The sequence below is a fragment of the Amblyomma maculatum genome, chromosome 9 (assembly GCF_055883805.1).
Source record: "Amblyomma maculatum isolate TAMU_Amacu chromosome 9, ASM5588380v1, whole genome shotgun sequence".
NCBI lineage: Eukaryota > Metazoa > Arthropoda > Arachnida > Ixodida > Ixodidae > Amblyomma > Amblyomma maculatum.
This window is the reverse complement of record NC_139352.1, coordinates 81,521,378-81,536,805: the sequence shown is the minus strand read 5'-3', so window position 1 is coordinate 81,536,805 and position 15,428 is coordinate 81,521,378. Positions and strand designations below refer to the sequence as shown.

Sequence of the window (15,428 nt, the reverse complement as noted above, 5' to 3'; positions counted from 1 at the left end):
GCGCTCTTTGTAGTTCTTTTTGAGCATTTTTGTCTCCCAAGATTGATTACATGTCGAAAAGAGGGAATTCATCACAGGGTATGTAATTGCAACTTTTCCTCGGTGCAGACGAAACTTGACCGAAAGTCAGATGCAGCTGGAGGAGATTGGCGATCGATCGAGCAACGTGACGCAGCGTTCATTTGCTGCCAACCTGATGCTCTCGAGCCTCCACGACCGAGCGCAAGCACTCGGAAGAGACGCCAAGGCTTTGCGAGAAAACACCACTGCCCTGCAGGAGGCAAATGTAGAGGGTAAGGAGCACACAAAGAGCAGCACTAATGCCCCACGGAATGCCAAAAGCCGACATTTCAGAGATCACAAATACACATGGCACTAAGCCACCAGTTGCTAAGTCTCTCTGCTTAGGGTATAGATGGTACTAAACTACCGATTACCAATCATTACTAATAGCTGCTGGTGGGGTTTAGGACTGCCATTTTTCTGGTGCAATATAAAATGTGATGCATGTACCGTGACCTAGATTGTTGCAAGCATGGATGTAATCATGCTACAGCAATAAATTTGGCATTAATTTTGATGCTTCTTTGAAATTGTGTCTTGCAACAGTAGTGAACATTAATTGCTTGAGAGCTTTTCACGCTGAATGTCAGGACGTCCATCAAACCCATCAAGTGGTTGGAATTTGAGGCAGCTTTACTTTACACATGGTGATATTGAAATTACGATCATGCATTTATTTGTTAAAAGGTTGTTCTGGTGGTTACTTGTCCAACAGTGTGATGCAAAGTCTCTGTCATATAACTTTGAGTACTAATCTTTACCTGAAAGTAAAGATCGCAGTAAATTGGACGACAGAATATAATAAGCAGCTGAGCTGACCTGGAAGCAGCTCTTTTGCCTAAGTCCTTAATTTTTTTTTTATCAACCTTTCACAAACCTTCAAAAACATGCATTGGAAGTGCTCATACTATTCAAGGACATCATGCCAGTATGTTTGTCAGCATTTATGCTCTCTTGCAGGAGCGCTGAACATCACAAGGGAAGCCCAGAAGCGATCTCAGGCAGCTGAGAATCGAGTACGGGGAGCACAGGATGACATCTCCAAGTCGCAGGGCACACGTCGGGTCACTGAGCGAACCCTGGAACAGGCAGCCAGCCGATACAACGCTACCTACCAGGAGAACGAGAATGCGCTCCGCAAACTTCAGCAGGAGGTGGGCATCTATGGACAAAACCCTGCACAGCAATATTCATCTTCACCAATTTTTGCGGCAATTCAGCATTAAAAGAAGAAAAACAAAATTAGAGCATGGAAGGCTGAATACATGCATGTCCACTATCGTAAAGTAATGCCGCAGTCAACAAGCTCCTGTTACAAGAGGTTCAGTGTTTGTTTTTTGTTGTTGTTGTTGTTATTTGTAGATTTGTAAAACAAGCCACATAAGATGTCCTCTGTCATCATAAGACTAGTAGTCCTATCCTTGCACATACATTGCTCAGAGCTCCTGATCTAGAATAGAGCATGCGTCTAAACACTAACGAGACAATTAAATATGGTATACTAACGCAGGTAGCAGACTTGGAAGACCAGATCTCGGATGTCAACGAGCTCGTGTGCTACAGGCGGGGAACTGTTGATCGCTGCGACGCACTCTGCGGAGGTGCAGGGTGCAACCACTGCGGTGGTCTTGGCTGCGAGGAAGGTGCTCTCACCCGTGCCAACAATACTCTCATGGTGGCTGTGGACGCCAACCAGATTCTCGCCAAAAAGGAGAAAGATGCCCGAGAACTGTTTGCCGCTGTGGGTACCAGTATAGTTGACAGTCATCATTACTGCATACCCCTGCCTCGACTTTGGACGAAAGCCTGCAATGGGTACACTTGGAAATTTGTCGACGTTGGTTGCAACTCAAGTTTTTCACGCAATTTTTTATTGCTCTCTTGGTATTTAAAGGGAGAAACTGGCACCTCATTATATCTCTGACTGCGTAGATCACAGCTTCAAAGTATGGGACATTGACTCGAAAACTGATGTATTTCGATTCTTTTTTTTTTTTTTTCCCTGAATCAATATGTGATTGGAACAAATTGCCTTCAGACACTGCTTGTACAATGTCCGATGATGTCTTTTCTGTGTTATAATGAACATTTCAGTTTTGCAGTGCTGTGAGATTTTTAATCTCTTTTATTGCGAAAGCAATACTACTCTAGGTTTCGAGCCTTCAGCGTAGCACGGCCGGTAGCCACGTCTTACCCACATGACGCTGTGACGTCACACCCTACGTGACAGTAGGGCGTGGGCTGGCAGGAGCTGCCAACTTGTGTTTCTCATTTCACATGGGATGGTTATGTTAGACTCAGTCTGCTAGGACCCTGGCATTCACATTACCCCTATGGGCCACTAAGGCACGTTCATACGGCTTAGTTAAAGCAGGGTTTTATATGTGGGCTGAGGAAGAAGAAAAAGAGAAGAACGCTCGGTCACCCGGAGCTAATTCCTTCGCTCAATATTTGGTTCAGCAGCGTTGAACTCTTGTAATTTTTTTTTGTCTTTGCTTTGTGATGCGATGTTGACTTCTTTCTGTGGCCGACACTGATTATGTTACGTTTTCTCTTATGTATACCTTCCCCTCCTGTAATGCTACTTGGGGCTGTGGGTAAATAAATAAATTAATTAGTAACAGAAGAAGCTGTAGCCAATGCTTAAGGTGTGAAAGTTGACTTTCTTGCTTCTATGCCCATCTACCTTTGCTCACTGTACATATTTATGCATGAACAAGAAATGATTCTGAAGATGTGTGTCTAACATGGTTAAATGACCGTGCTGTTGACGCAGGTCGGTTCAGCAGAAAAGGAGTCCCAGCGTGCCCTTGAAGAAGCGAAAAAGGCCTTCGAGCGTTCCCAGATGGCAAAGAACCAGTCGGAGGATGTGAGCACGGACTTGCAGGATCTGCTGGATCGCATCGACAAATTCCTGAGCGAAGTTGGAGCACGACCTGCTGAAATCCGAGTGCTCGCTGAAGAGGTGCGCGAGTTGAAAACTAGCAGTGCGAATGGGTTTGGATTTCGAGGTGCCCATTAACTTCACAGCTTTTAAACCTGTTGATTAACACCGATTTGTGACGTAAACATGATGCAGTAGTGCTACTTGCGCCAGGCTGGGCAGACTGGGGGTGGGAAAAAAAGGCTTAATTCACATAGGGATACGTGGAAGTAAAAGCTTTCAAAAGCAGTTTTTTAATTTCAAAGCACGCCTATGGTACCAGAGCAACCGTGAACGTCGTAGAACAAATTGTGAAAGTATGAAACCTCATTACAGAGGCAGAGTATTCTTAAAACAGTGTGAAATGTAGGATTGTACCAGTCGAGAGCATGACTCATAGAAGCGTATGCGAGGAATACTTGGCAAAATAATTTTCTGGCTTCAAAGGGTACACTTTGCAGTCAACTTATCTATTTTTAAAATGTCCGGATAAATGTTTATTGTAAAGACAGACATACCCCTGAAAAGCTCATTACTCGCAATTATGACAGCTTCTCGTCTTGTTCAAAATGCTCCAGCTCAAGCTACGGTCCCTCTTAAATACTGCCGCTCAAATGATACAAACTTTTAAGCTGAAGGCAGTCCTCGCTCAGCATGATAGATGAACCGCATGCAGCAACAATGAAAATCCCTCGTCTACTATTACAAGTTGCATTTGCAGACGACGACCAGAGTGTCGTCTGCATTGTCATCTGCTACAGTGGGCCATGACATTTGAGAAGTGCTTTTTGAATACAGTTTTCTCTAAGCTGCACACCTTTGAACAGCCGGTATTAGTAAGCAAATTCAGTGCATGTGGAAGCGAGAAGCTTGTGCCATTTGGAGGAACACCCAGCAGATAGCGAGCCTGTCGGTGGTATATGTATGGCTCCACAACACATATTTATAACGGCTTATTAAATATAGATTGCCTCCAAAATTATACAGCACATTTTATCACACGTTTTTTTTTTCAAACCACTTGTTAACTGTTAACAACCAGCAGGCTCCATTGGTACTCTGCAAAATGAGAAAAATATTAAGGGAAGTCTTGCTTACACGTATTTCTGTGAGTAGCGCTCTCGTCTCGTACCTCTGCATTTTTTTTTGTGTGTGTGTTTCAGAAACACTACCCCTTCGATATCGACATTTCATACTTTCTCAATCTGTTCTAGGATGTTTATGTACCTTGTGAAATCAGAAAACTGCTTTGAAAACATCGTTTTCATGCATTTCTATGGGAGCTAAGCCTACACTCTACCCCAAGTCTGCTTCAGCATCCACAAGTGCCCCCTTTTGTTCGTAAATGCGATGTTGGTCTATAGCAGGGGTTCTCAAACTTTTTTGCTTCGAGGAACCCTAAAAGCCTTCAAATAGTTCCAGGGAACCCCCCCCCCTCCCTCCTCCTCAGAGCCAGTCTCATATCAGCTGCCGGGTCAAGACGGCTCTGTGCTTGTTCTTCAGATAGGCGAGGGCTGAAAATGCCTGTTCACATGCATATGTAGTTGCAAAGGGAAGCAAAATGTCCACTGCCCTTTCAAAGAGGCATGGAAACAGCGGAGCAGTCCCCATCCAAAATTTCACCAAGCCTTCACCATTAAATTTTTCTTTGAGAGCAGTGCTTGCCCTGAGCTCTGAGGATTCTCGCGGAACACAAGAAGACAGCCTGCGGAACCCCTGTGTTCTGTGGAACCCAGTTTGAGAACCCCTGGTCTATAGGCTTCAAACTGTTAAGTTTTCAGCACCTGCATTGCAAGTTGGTGCATTGCCAGTAACAGATTAGTGCCTAGGGCAGCGATCCTCAACATGTTGTGGTTGAGGAATATGACAGCATCATTGAATTAATACAAGGCTTGTTGTGAAGGCATGCAGGGCCACTAATTATTTGGATCTTTAAAAGCCTTATGAAAGCGAAAAAAAGTAAGGATCAATGGCAAGTCATTAGGCGGCGCAGAGCAGCCAGGTAATGCCAGTCACTTAGGGGGTTGAAGGATAGAAAGTAGCAGGTGTAGTCTTATTAAATAAAAACACTGAACACATCCTACAGCATGCATTCTTCTCACTTGGGTTTTACAAACATTTGAGTGACTGATGATTGATTGTATGAAGGAGCACTGAACAAGGGTAAAGGGGGTACGCCTCAGTTCGCAGGTCGAGCCAACGTTTGGACAAGTGGACTTGTCTTCATATCAGCAAAGCGATCATCACTGGCAGGGGAGGGGAAAGTGGGTGAGAAGAAAGTAGGTGAAGGAGTGTGGAGGGGAGGATGGGTGAGAAGAAAGTAGGTCATGGAGTGAACAAAAAAAAAAAAAGAATTTTTTAGTATGTATTTCTCAGCCTGGAACCAGGGATCCTGTGGCCTGTAAAAGAAGTAAAAGCGGCAGTACCAGGAAAAACTACAATACGGGGTAGATGATTAGTCACCACTTAAGCGGGTTTGGTGCAGATACACCTTACAAAGGAACAGGCTTTGCAAAGGGCCCTGATAAGGAATATATCTAGGGGGGACAATTCTTAAAACTTTCTGCAAAGGTGGGGAGGGGCGGAGGGGGGGGAGAAGTACAAAGTCACAGGATAATAACTGCACGGTGAACCACAACTGACATGCAAAAAAAAAAAGTTTGAGGACAAACTCAAGCAACAAGTGACAAGGAGGAAATGTGTTTGGAGAAACATGTACAGCTTATGCTATTGCGGAAGGGAATAGAGTGTACATGTGTTGTGAATAATCTACAATTAACGCTATGTGGGATTGTTTTCCCGAATAGTTATGATGCAAAGGGAATATATTAAGGGATTTTAACGTTCCTTTAGATATATTTATTCCTGCTGGTTCCAATGTTCTAAATTTATTAATTAGATATGCCTCTCTATATTTTATGTCCCTTGCCGATTTAAAGCATGACTGGAGAATATATAATTTAATTTTTTCGAACTTATAGTCTTTCTGATTGGAATGCTGGGAAACTGCTTTCGGGAGGTTTTTATCTGTGTCTGCCCGATGTTTGGTTTGATTGATTGGTTTGTTTAAACCTAGATGCTGAACAATTTGTATTAGCAGCGCACACGATTAGGAAAAGAAAGAGAAGGTGATAGGACAGAGCGCTGAACTTTCAACTTTAAAATAAAGTTGAAAGTTCAGCACTCTGTCCTATCACCTTCTCTTCCTTTTCTTAATCGTGTGGGCTGCTAATACAATTGGATCACAACCAACTAGCCCGGCAGTTCGTTTTAAGCTGAACAATATCCATTTGACCTTCTTGCAGTGTATTGGCCTGTCCATCTCCTTGGAGCCAGAGCAGATCCGAGAGTTGGCGAGAGAGATCAATGACACAATAGCCAGCCTGACTGACATTGATGCCATCTTGAGGGAAACTGGTGATGACCTCAGGCTTGCCAAGGATCTCAAGGCTCAGGCTGACCGTGCAAGGTACACCAGTAATTAGAAAAGCCTTCGTGCACGTTCATGGTACAGTTGACAAGCAATTCTGTGGTACCGTGCCAATGTATGAGATTTCGGCTAATATATACATGCCACGCAAACCCAGAGACATCATCCGCTTAACTATTCTGTTGAAACCCAGTGAGTAGGAAGGTGGCGGACAGCTGCTCCCATTTTATGACCGCATCATTATGCGTGGGTCTGAATTACATCGCTCAGGTCAGAATTATCAGAATCCAGAAGATTGGTTTGGTCATGTAAATGTACAAATGATATCCCACAAAAAAGTGGGAGAAACATTTGTTTCAAACAGTGCAACATCATACGGAGCCATGAGTTCATTTAACCAGTGCATGTGCCGAATGGACAAGCTACACTTGCCTCGTTGAAATAAATGAAGACATACCAAACTTCGTGAGCCTTGCTGACAGCTCACTCACTTTAAACGCGCACAGCCTTTTTTTTGTTTGTTTTTTTCCCTTGACGTTAGGTACACTAGTCCTACTTTGTAAATGTGTTCATTCTCAATTTACAAGTACCATTTTCATTTGGGTGTAAAAACACATGCAACTCATCTCTGTCTCATGTTGCTATTCGTGCAGAACAATGGCCAACAAGATTTTAGACACTGCCAAGGAGGTCTTGCAGAACCTGGACGATGCAGCTGAAGCCCAAGGCCGAGCCAAGCAAGCCATCGATCAGGCTCGAAAGCACATCCAGACAGCTGATGAGGATCTTGCTCAGGCAAGCCTCACCTCTTTTCATTATTAGTGTAATCACGGCATTATAATTGCCAATAGTATAATACCACTGTACAAAAGAAGCGCCCAGCATTCCAACCAGGCGTAGCAGACTGCTTTTCACTTCAGAGCTCTGTTATTTCATTTGGTGGGATGAAGCACTCTACTGATCACCTGGGCGAAAGGTAATCGATATTTTGAAAGCCCACTCTGTTGAAAATCGGATGTGTTGCAGACATATCTTGGCCAATTTGACGTGCTCTGAGAAAGCCCAAATTCTCACTTCTGATTTGTTGGTCCCGGAAGGCACTGTTTCTCATTAAATATTTGTACCGTAACTTGCAGAAGCGAGATATGCATGTACAGATTTTAAGGAAGTGGGTTATTTGGAGATAGGAAGGCAACACTAGTACTACTGGTGGTTAGGAAATGAGGCAGAAAACTGAGCGTCTCAACAGTATAGCCTGTCTGTTTGTGGCTAACTTGTAGTTCATTTTGGCTGGAGATGGCGTCTCAAAATAATACTGTTGGCAACAAATTGCAGTGTTAGCGTTTCAACTCGCTGGCAAATATTGCAAAATTGTTCTTAAGTGGAGGCTTCTATGTCGCTGTCTATCTGCCCCATAGATGTGCAGATAGTAGTAGATAGATAGTATTGCTTGTTGAGATAGGTGCATGCGCAGGATACTCTCACAGACACTGTTTGCTACATTTCATTATGGCATGCATTCCAGAAGCAGGTGTGGTTTGCCTGTGGTTGAACCAAAACCTTAAATGAATGAATGAGGAAACATTGTTATAGTATTCTTTTGGTCATGCGGTAAGTGAAGGTATACGCAGGAGGAGTTTGTATGTTCAGAGACTGCATTAAAGCCTCCTGTATTACTATACGCGCAAGGTACAGCCTTTGTCAAAAGTTTAGAGCCCATACGGTTTGCCTTTAAGCCATATATTACGAGTTCTTTAACAATTATGGAAGTCCCAGCCATTGGAGAGGATAGGACGAAAAATCTTCTTGTCTTCAGCAAGTTCGGAAACCTGGGAATGCATTACAAGCCACACAGTATGGCTCAGAAGTAAACCCCATGGGCTCTAAACTTTTGACAAAGTGTGTACTTGTAATCCTTACAGCGCCAGCAAACTTTCAATATAGCAAATAAAACAATCGCATATGACACAAAGGAGTTGAAAGAAGTTGCATGAAAATACTGAAAAACAAGAGCGATAGTTGTCTGGTATGCAGAAGATCACATTATGATGACAGGCGCAGGGCTCATGCTGAAACTATTTCATTTCCTTTTTTGTGACTTCTCTAGCGCTTCCTGACGTTACCTGATGTGATTTGTTGGTGCTACAGATCGAGGATGCCACCTACAAGGCTCAGGGAGTGGCCAACCGATCTTTGGACCAGGTGGGCGGGCTGCAAGACCGGCTGGCTGAACTCAAGAAGCAGTACACCCAAAACAACCTGGACGCACGCAAGGCAGTCAACGAAGCCAAGGGTGCCGACCGTCTGGCAGGACAGGCCCACAAGGTATGCGGATCTGTTACAACCCTGAAGCGCACGATCGGCATCGGGCACTGCATTGCGAGATTGCTGCTCAAAAGCTTTTTTTTGTTTGGATGAGGGATGTAAGAACAACTCTAGCCTCTGATATCTCATTATTACTAAGGAAGTATTGTCAGCACGCATAGTCGGCCTGTTTTGCTGTAGATGTTATGGGAAAGCCATAGTGGATCTTGGAGGTCACGTGATCTCTGGAAGTGTGCAAGTGACGGTACTTGCTGTCTGTGTGTCCTCTTCTAACCGCTTAAACTTTATGTCACGTGTATCCAATAAATGATCAGCGCTAGCATCCAGCATCCAGCACATAAGAAAGGATAGATTGTAAGCACGGGATGACAGGTGTGCCAAAGGCTCAGGTAAAATATTTGTCTGGAATAGTTTGGCTTTTGCTCGTATATCTTGAAGAAATGGCACAAATTTCGTGACAAGACAGTGTCCTGTATTTTTGCTCACAGTGCCAGTGTCCTGTGTGTTGTCAGAGCACATTAAAGAACCCCAGGTAGTTGAAAGGCCGAATTGTAGTCCGAGTCACTTTGGGAAATTAAACTCTGTAAACTAAATCGAGCCGATATTTCACTGTATGAAGTTTTGTAATGAATGTCATCAAATTTAATCTTCTTTTGTAAGGTTTGTTCTGTTCCTCTTTGCATTGTATCTATTTCTATCTGTTTGTTTATGTACTGGGTGCATGAGGGAAAAACATTTATGCCATCTTTTGGACAAGAATGAGCTTCTTTTATATTTAGACAGAGAAACCTATGAATTTTTGTTTACTGTGAGACTTGGGGAGAATTATCTCATCCGTGGCATCCATTATTTTAAAGAAAAAATGCACGCTGAAATTTTTCCTTATACTTCACTATGCTGTACTGTTTTTGTAAGTACGTAGTAGGACTGTTTCAATCACCAATGCACCCTCGATACGAGTACCAGTGCCATTCAAGCAATTCCAGTAGGCCATCTAGAACATTATTTTTGTTGCTATTTTAATGTAGGAGGCTGGGGAACTGGAGGCCGAGTACAATCGAGTTGTGAAGGAACTGGGAGGTCAAGTGACAGCCAGCGGAGACATGAAAGACAGGGCTGAGAAACTGCGCGAGCGAGCCCGGAAGCTAGCCGAAGACGTCAGCTCCAAGGCCCAGCAACTTCAAGGTGAGACTCACACTTTCGAGGTCTCAAATGCAACGCAGATTGGATTTATCGATCGACAGCTTCTTGTCTTCTTGTATGAGTGTATATGAAGTACTATAAAGTGGTTACTATCTAGCCTGAATAAAGCCCGACACATCTTAATTCTATCTGATGTGCCCGATTTAATAATAGTCAAGTCACAAGGGCATGCTTTGAGAGATATGACTACTATAGAGTTCATTGCTTTGTGTAGGGCTGTAATCAGATCTGCCGCTGGGCGGCATTGATTTTGATATACTGCTTCGTGCAAGAAACAATCCCTGCAATGCAATGATGGCCATTTCTTACTGGCACGACCAGGCCAAGGAAAGGGCATAGAAACAATTGTTTTGTTTTTGCCAAGAAAATAAAATTTTGAGTTTCATCAGGTGTTCCTTATGAACTGGGGCCTCCTTTCTACATCCCAGTGTAACAGTTTGAAGCACTCGGGAAAGCGAATTGTTTGCTACGTCTTGCTAGAGCGCAATCATAATAACTTGCACAATTGATGTGCCTTGCAGGCATGGAGGACGAATTCGACGAAAACGAGCAACGGCTGAAGGACTACTCTGACATCTTGGAGCAGCTGAACCGCGAAATGATGACGCACTTGGAACGGATTGACCAACGATCCACTTACTACCGCGAGTGCCAGAACTAAGACGCTCTCAGACTGCACATGTGCAGTCACACAAAGTGCCGAGCCACACAGAGTGCTTGGCTCAGTCTTTTCTTTCACTGCGCAGTTCAAGGCAGCATAGTACTTGTCCTCTAGTGGGGCACGAACTGAAAAATTTCGAGCCCGACTAACGGCCACCCACAATAATGCACTCACCAGGGTGATTCTTTACCTTTTGGTTTGACTGATGGTTGTATTGGTAACTACAGTGGTTCCCTTCGATTAAGCTGAAACATTTATCCAGGTAAGGTAATTGTGAACTGTTCAGGAAGGACTGGTTAATGACTGAATTAATGGAAAAGAAGCTTGTCGTTTTTGAAATTGCATATTAGTGTCAGAGTCTCGAGTGGGGTTATGCTTCATGTTTGCTAACCGTGCTGCCATTGTGAAGGAATAAGTGTGCAAGATGCTGAATGACTGATAAAATTTTCAACAGCTTTTATAGCCTGTTTCATACCTGTGCGATTGCAGCAGCAGCAGCATTTTTACTCAGAGGTCTACAAAAGCTGTCCATTGGAATACCTACACCACTAGTAATTAGTACTACACTAGTTTTTTCCCCCGTGTTTTAAAGTGTAGGGACAGAAATAGAATTTTTTGCTCAAGGATGGCAAGAAGCAGACAGCAAAAATTCGCTTGTTCAATAGAAAGATGAAACAACAGACTAAAGTTTTCGCTGTTGCTTTCTTTCGGTTACATATTTGAATTTTGAAAACTTGATATAAGTATGCTGGATGTCAGAGTTAATACCAAACCGTAGTTAAGAAGAACGGCTGCATAGTCTTGACAGTGCATATGTTTTCTTTCTGAAATCTCGGTGATGAAACCTCGCCCAGCGTTCCATCCAAATCAATGAACTCAGTAATTTCATTATCACACGAGTGTAAAAGGACAGCTGTAGTGTCCCCATCAATTTTATTCCAGTCTTACTTGATACACTTAATTTGCTGTTAGCCAGGCATCGAGCAATCGGTAAAACTTGCTGCCTCACTGTCATTTGTACGTATTTAAGTAAACCCAACTCACATAATCAAAGTATACGTGCCTTTAACTGCGGAGAGCGGTGCATAAAAAAAGAATTCTGGCATCTGTGGGTCGTTCATTCTGCTTTGTTGTGCAGCGAACAGTTTGCGAAGAACCTGAGGAGCGCGAGAATGTGCATGAACAAGACAACGTTGCAAACCAGGGTTCTATTTTTACACACTACCGGAGCAGTGCAATTTTCGTTTTGTTGTGTTGTTGTTGTTCTACTCTTCCAGCAATATGCTCTGGCCGATATAGTTAGATCGGCAGGTCTAGTTTGCTTCATAGCATCACATTTAGAACGCCAAGGAGGCATACTACCTTATTTACTCAATTCTAGGCACCCCTTTTTGTCATGATCATGATGCCAAAAGTGAAAAGGATGCTTACATTCAAAAAATCTTCAGCGACAGAAGAAGCCGGAGATCGCACCACGGACACTGCGCCACCTTCAGCCTTGTCTACATGCTCTTCCTCGTAAAAGAAGGGGGATGCTTAAATTTGCATGCACATTTTTGTTTTTATTTGTAAAATTAGGGAGGTGCTTAAAATGAGGGGATGCTTAGAATCGCGAAAATACGGTATATTTTTTTTTACATCAGAAGCGTATTACACTTCCTTATTATAGAAATGCTTATCATTCACTTTGAGGTTATCCATTACCATCTCTTTAATTGATAGCTATGCAGAACCTCAAAGGCTACAGAAGAGTTTCACTCGACAGTGTTTGCAAGAATTTCTTTTCGATAAGAAGTTGGTGGTCTTTCCCTGTGCTATTCCCTAGTGTAGTGCCATTTGGCGTGGTGTACTTGTCAACTACGTTTTTTTCTTTCACAACGGAGGGCTGCCTTTTGTGCCACTGCCACCTGTGCGCCGCTTTACTGCGTGCATGAATGCATGCGAGTACAGGAAAGCCCTCCACCATGTTCTATTTAATACCCGCTTTGGTGTATGCTCGCTCATTTGTCCATGTGTGTGGAGTGCGTTTCCCTTTTTGTTTTTGTACACCAAGGTTTTCTGTTCCATGCTTGGATATATACTTGCATATCGTAGAGATCCACTATGACAAGATGTGTGTTCACAACTGTTCAGGCAAACGCCACATGCCGTGAGAAATGGTTGACTCCCCACAGCTCAGCGTTGCACTGGTGAGAACCGAAGTGCCTTTGTTGACCGCCCATGTTTGTTGGAATAAAAGAAATGTGTGCCAAAATGGGTCTTCGCTATTATTCTGAACAGATGAAAACAATCACAGCAATTTAATATGCTTGAACCAGTAATTTTTGCAAAAGTACAGTCCACTTGATGCATTTACGTTGGCCAAAATTTGGGGGTGGCTTGGCCCAAATCAGGGCGCACTGAACTGGGAACAATACATTGTACTTGAATGTTGATTTTGGTCCAGTCTGGCCGAGATCAATTTTCGAGTGAACAGGGGTAACTCGAGGGTATAGTGAACTAGAATATATTGTCCTAGTGGCGCGAATGGAGAGGCGCAGGCGTGCTCCTTGGCGTAGAAACCACGAGATGGCGCCACTGCAACTTCTAGTGGCGGCATTGCTGTTGCTTCACACACTTGTGCGTGTTTCTCTGTGTCGTTGCCCCATTGTAGTGAATTTATGCTTCTTTAGTAAAGACACTTGCAAGCCGCTGCTTTAATTAGCTTCAGTGCAATTATCTAAGCATTTTTTTTCGTACCTTGGCTTTCTGAGCAGTTCAGCAGTGGAGAAATATTGCGTTGTTCTGTGTTGTCTGCTATCAAGAAGGGGCGGTGTGAAATGCTCGATTTGTTGCTGGATGTCAGTTATTTACATGCACCTCCCAGGCTAAATTTGTTTACCTGCAGATAATGTTCTAGTTCCCTATACCTGTGCATATGGTGAACTATACATGCGATTCATCTGTCCGTGCACCTAGGCTCATGTACATATACAGATTTTTTTTTCTGAAACGGCTCAGTGGCCTCTGAAACGCATTTAATTCACTTTTACCCAGGATTGAAAATATTCCAAACCCAATTTCCGACAAGTCTTACTTGCGGTGTGTGCATGCCGTTGCCAGGGTGAAGATTCTGTCAGTGGTTTGTCCTCCCACTGTCCTCCCTATGAAGATTGCGCTTCCACCTTTTCCTGAAGTCACCGTCTCCAAGAGTGGCCAACAAAGACTCCTTAGGAGCGCTCGGATAACCAGTCCGACAGCCCGGCGCAAAGCAATGAGTGTCCGTCTTCCTCTTCGACATTGTGCTCCTCAGCACGGACTACATAACACTACAATCAGACCGACAGAACACAAGAGACGAGGTATTAATGTGAAAGCATTACTTCGCTATGATCACAGATTTCTGTCTGCAGACCGCGTACGCATGCAGAGTCCGCAGGCCGGGTCTAGCCACATCGAAATGTAGAGTGACCGTCCGAGAGCCATTCCGACTGCCCTCAGGAGCACGGAAGCAGCGGTGCGGGGCTAGAAAAAGGCGCGGAAGCGCCCCTTGCGGGAGGCGAGCCGTTTTGCTTCAGCCGTTCCGCTGGCGCGTGCCTCCGTTCGTGCCACTAGTTGAGTATTCTAGTTCACTATACTAGAGGGTCATGTCCACCATGGTGGACAACGGCTCACAAGGTCAGGCTTCACATCCCACCAGGCTTTTGCAGCTTCGATTGTGGAGTGAAGTTTTTGCTCTAAAATGATTTTGGTCGCAAGTTGCTTATATACAAAATCTAATTATAGTACACCTACACAGAGTGATACTTGCCCAGCTTAGTTTACTTGAAACAACAAAAAGAAAACCTCAATAATTAATAATTCACTCATAGGAAAGGAAAGGTGCAGTATCAGTCACACTTGATTTGTGGACACCTGAACCGCTCTTAAGGGAAGGTGGGAGTGAAAGTGGAAAGAGAGAAAGAGGAGTCTTAATGGTTCGGAGTAATTTCGACCACTTGAACTCACAAATTCGAAAATGTTTGGTCCGTGATTTCTACACAATTCGAAGCCGTGGCATGCACCTGTTAGTATGAAGGTTTTTCGGTGCTTTGCTGGAATGCTTGATCCCAGTTCTGCCACAAACCAATGGCGCCTTGCCTAAAACCTTCATATCGACTGAATTTTTTCACCACCAGTATTGATTCTGTTGGCACAAAACCTTGTCTCGTTTGTCTCCAGCTGCCTTTGCCATCTGTTGCTGAATGCTTGATCCCAATTCTGCCACAAACCAATGGCGCCTTGCCTAAAACCTTCATATCGACTGAATTTTTTCATCACCAGTATTGATTCTGTTGGCACAAAACCTTGTCTCGTTTGTCTCCAGCTGCCTTTGCCATCTGTTACCAATACTATGTCAATAGCCACCTCATTGGCAAAAATTTGTTGGTCACTGGCTATCAGTTTTTCCGCACACAGCTTATAATAATGGGCGGCACTGAAATGACAGAGATGACAAGGGACATGGAAACAACCAGTACATGCTATGGCATGTAGGGTTTAACCAATTCTAGCTACTGCACAGGCCAGAATTATTCTGCCGTTACATTTTTCCACATTTTTCTATTGTCAGACGGTGTCCGAGACATGACCGGAAAGGATTCAGGTCCTGACATAACAATGGGCTCTAGATGAATTTGAACCACATTGAGTTCGTCCAATGTGAAACGAAATTACACAGTGCATGGACGTTTTTGCCACCATCAAAATGTGTCTACCGCTGCAGTTCAGAAACAATCATAATGGTGTTCGTGAACCACCTCTAGGAACACAGCGTAATAAATGAGGAAACGTGCATTGCATAA

General features: G+C 43.7%; 1 protein-coding gene across 8 annotated transcripts in view; it reads left to right on the top strand.

Annotated features, from left to right (window-relative positions):
* LanB1 (laminin subunit beta-1) overlaps window positions 1-12,859 on the top strand; it is a 55,376-nt gene extending 42,517 nt beyond the window's left edge. For all 8 annotated transcript variants that reach the window (XM_084579235.1, XM_084579236.1, XM_084579242.1 and 5 more), the window contains 9 exons: window positions 109-293; window positions 1,024-1,217; window positions 1,574-1,804; window positions 2,840-3,028; window positions 6,292-6,455; window positions 7,070-7,211; window positions 8,565-8,741; window positions 9,770-9,926; window positions 10,466-12,859. In XM_084579235.1, the coding sequence (XP_084435361.1) occupies window positions 109-293; window positions 1,024-1,217; window positions 1,574-1,804; window positions 2,840-3,028; window positions 6,292-6,455; window positions 7,070-7,211; window positions 8,565-8,741; window positions 9,770-9,926; window positions 10,466-10,605 (1,579 nt within the window). In that variant the 3' untranslated portion in view covers window positions 10,606-12,859. The remainder of the gene's footprint in view (window positions 1-108; window positions 294-1,023; window positions 1,218-1,573; window positions 1,805-2,839; window positions 3,029-6,291; window positions 6,456-7,069; window positions 7,212-8,564; window positions 8,742-9,769; window positions 9,927-10,465) is intronic.
* The last annotated feature ends 2,569 nt before the right edge of the window (window positions 12,860-15,428 follow it).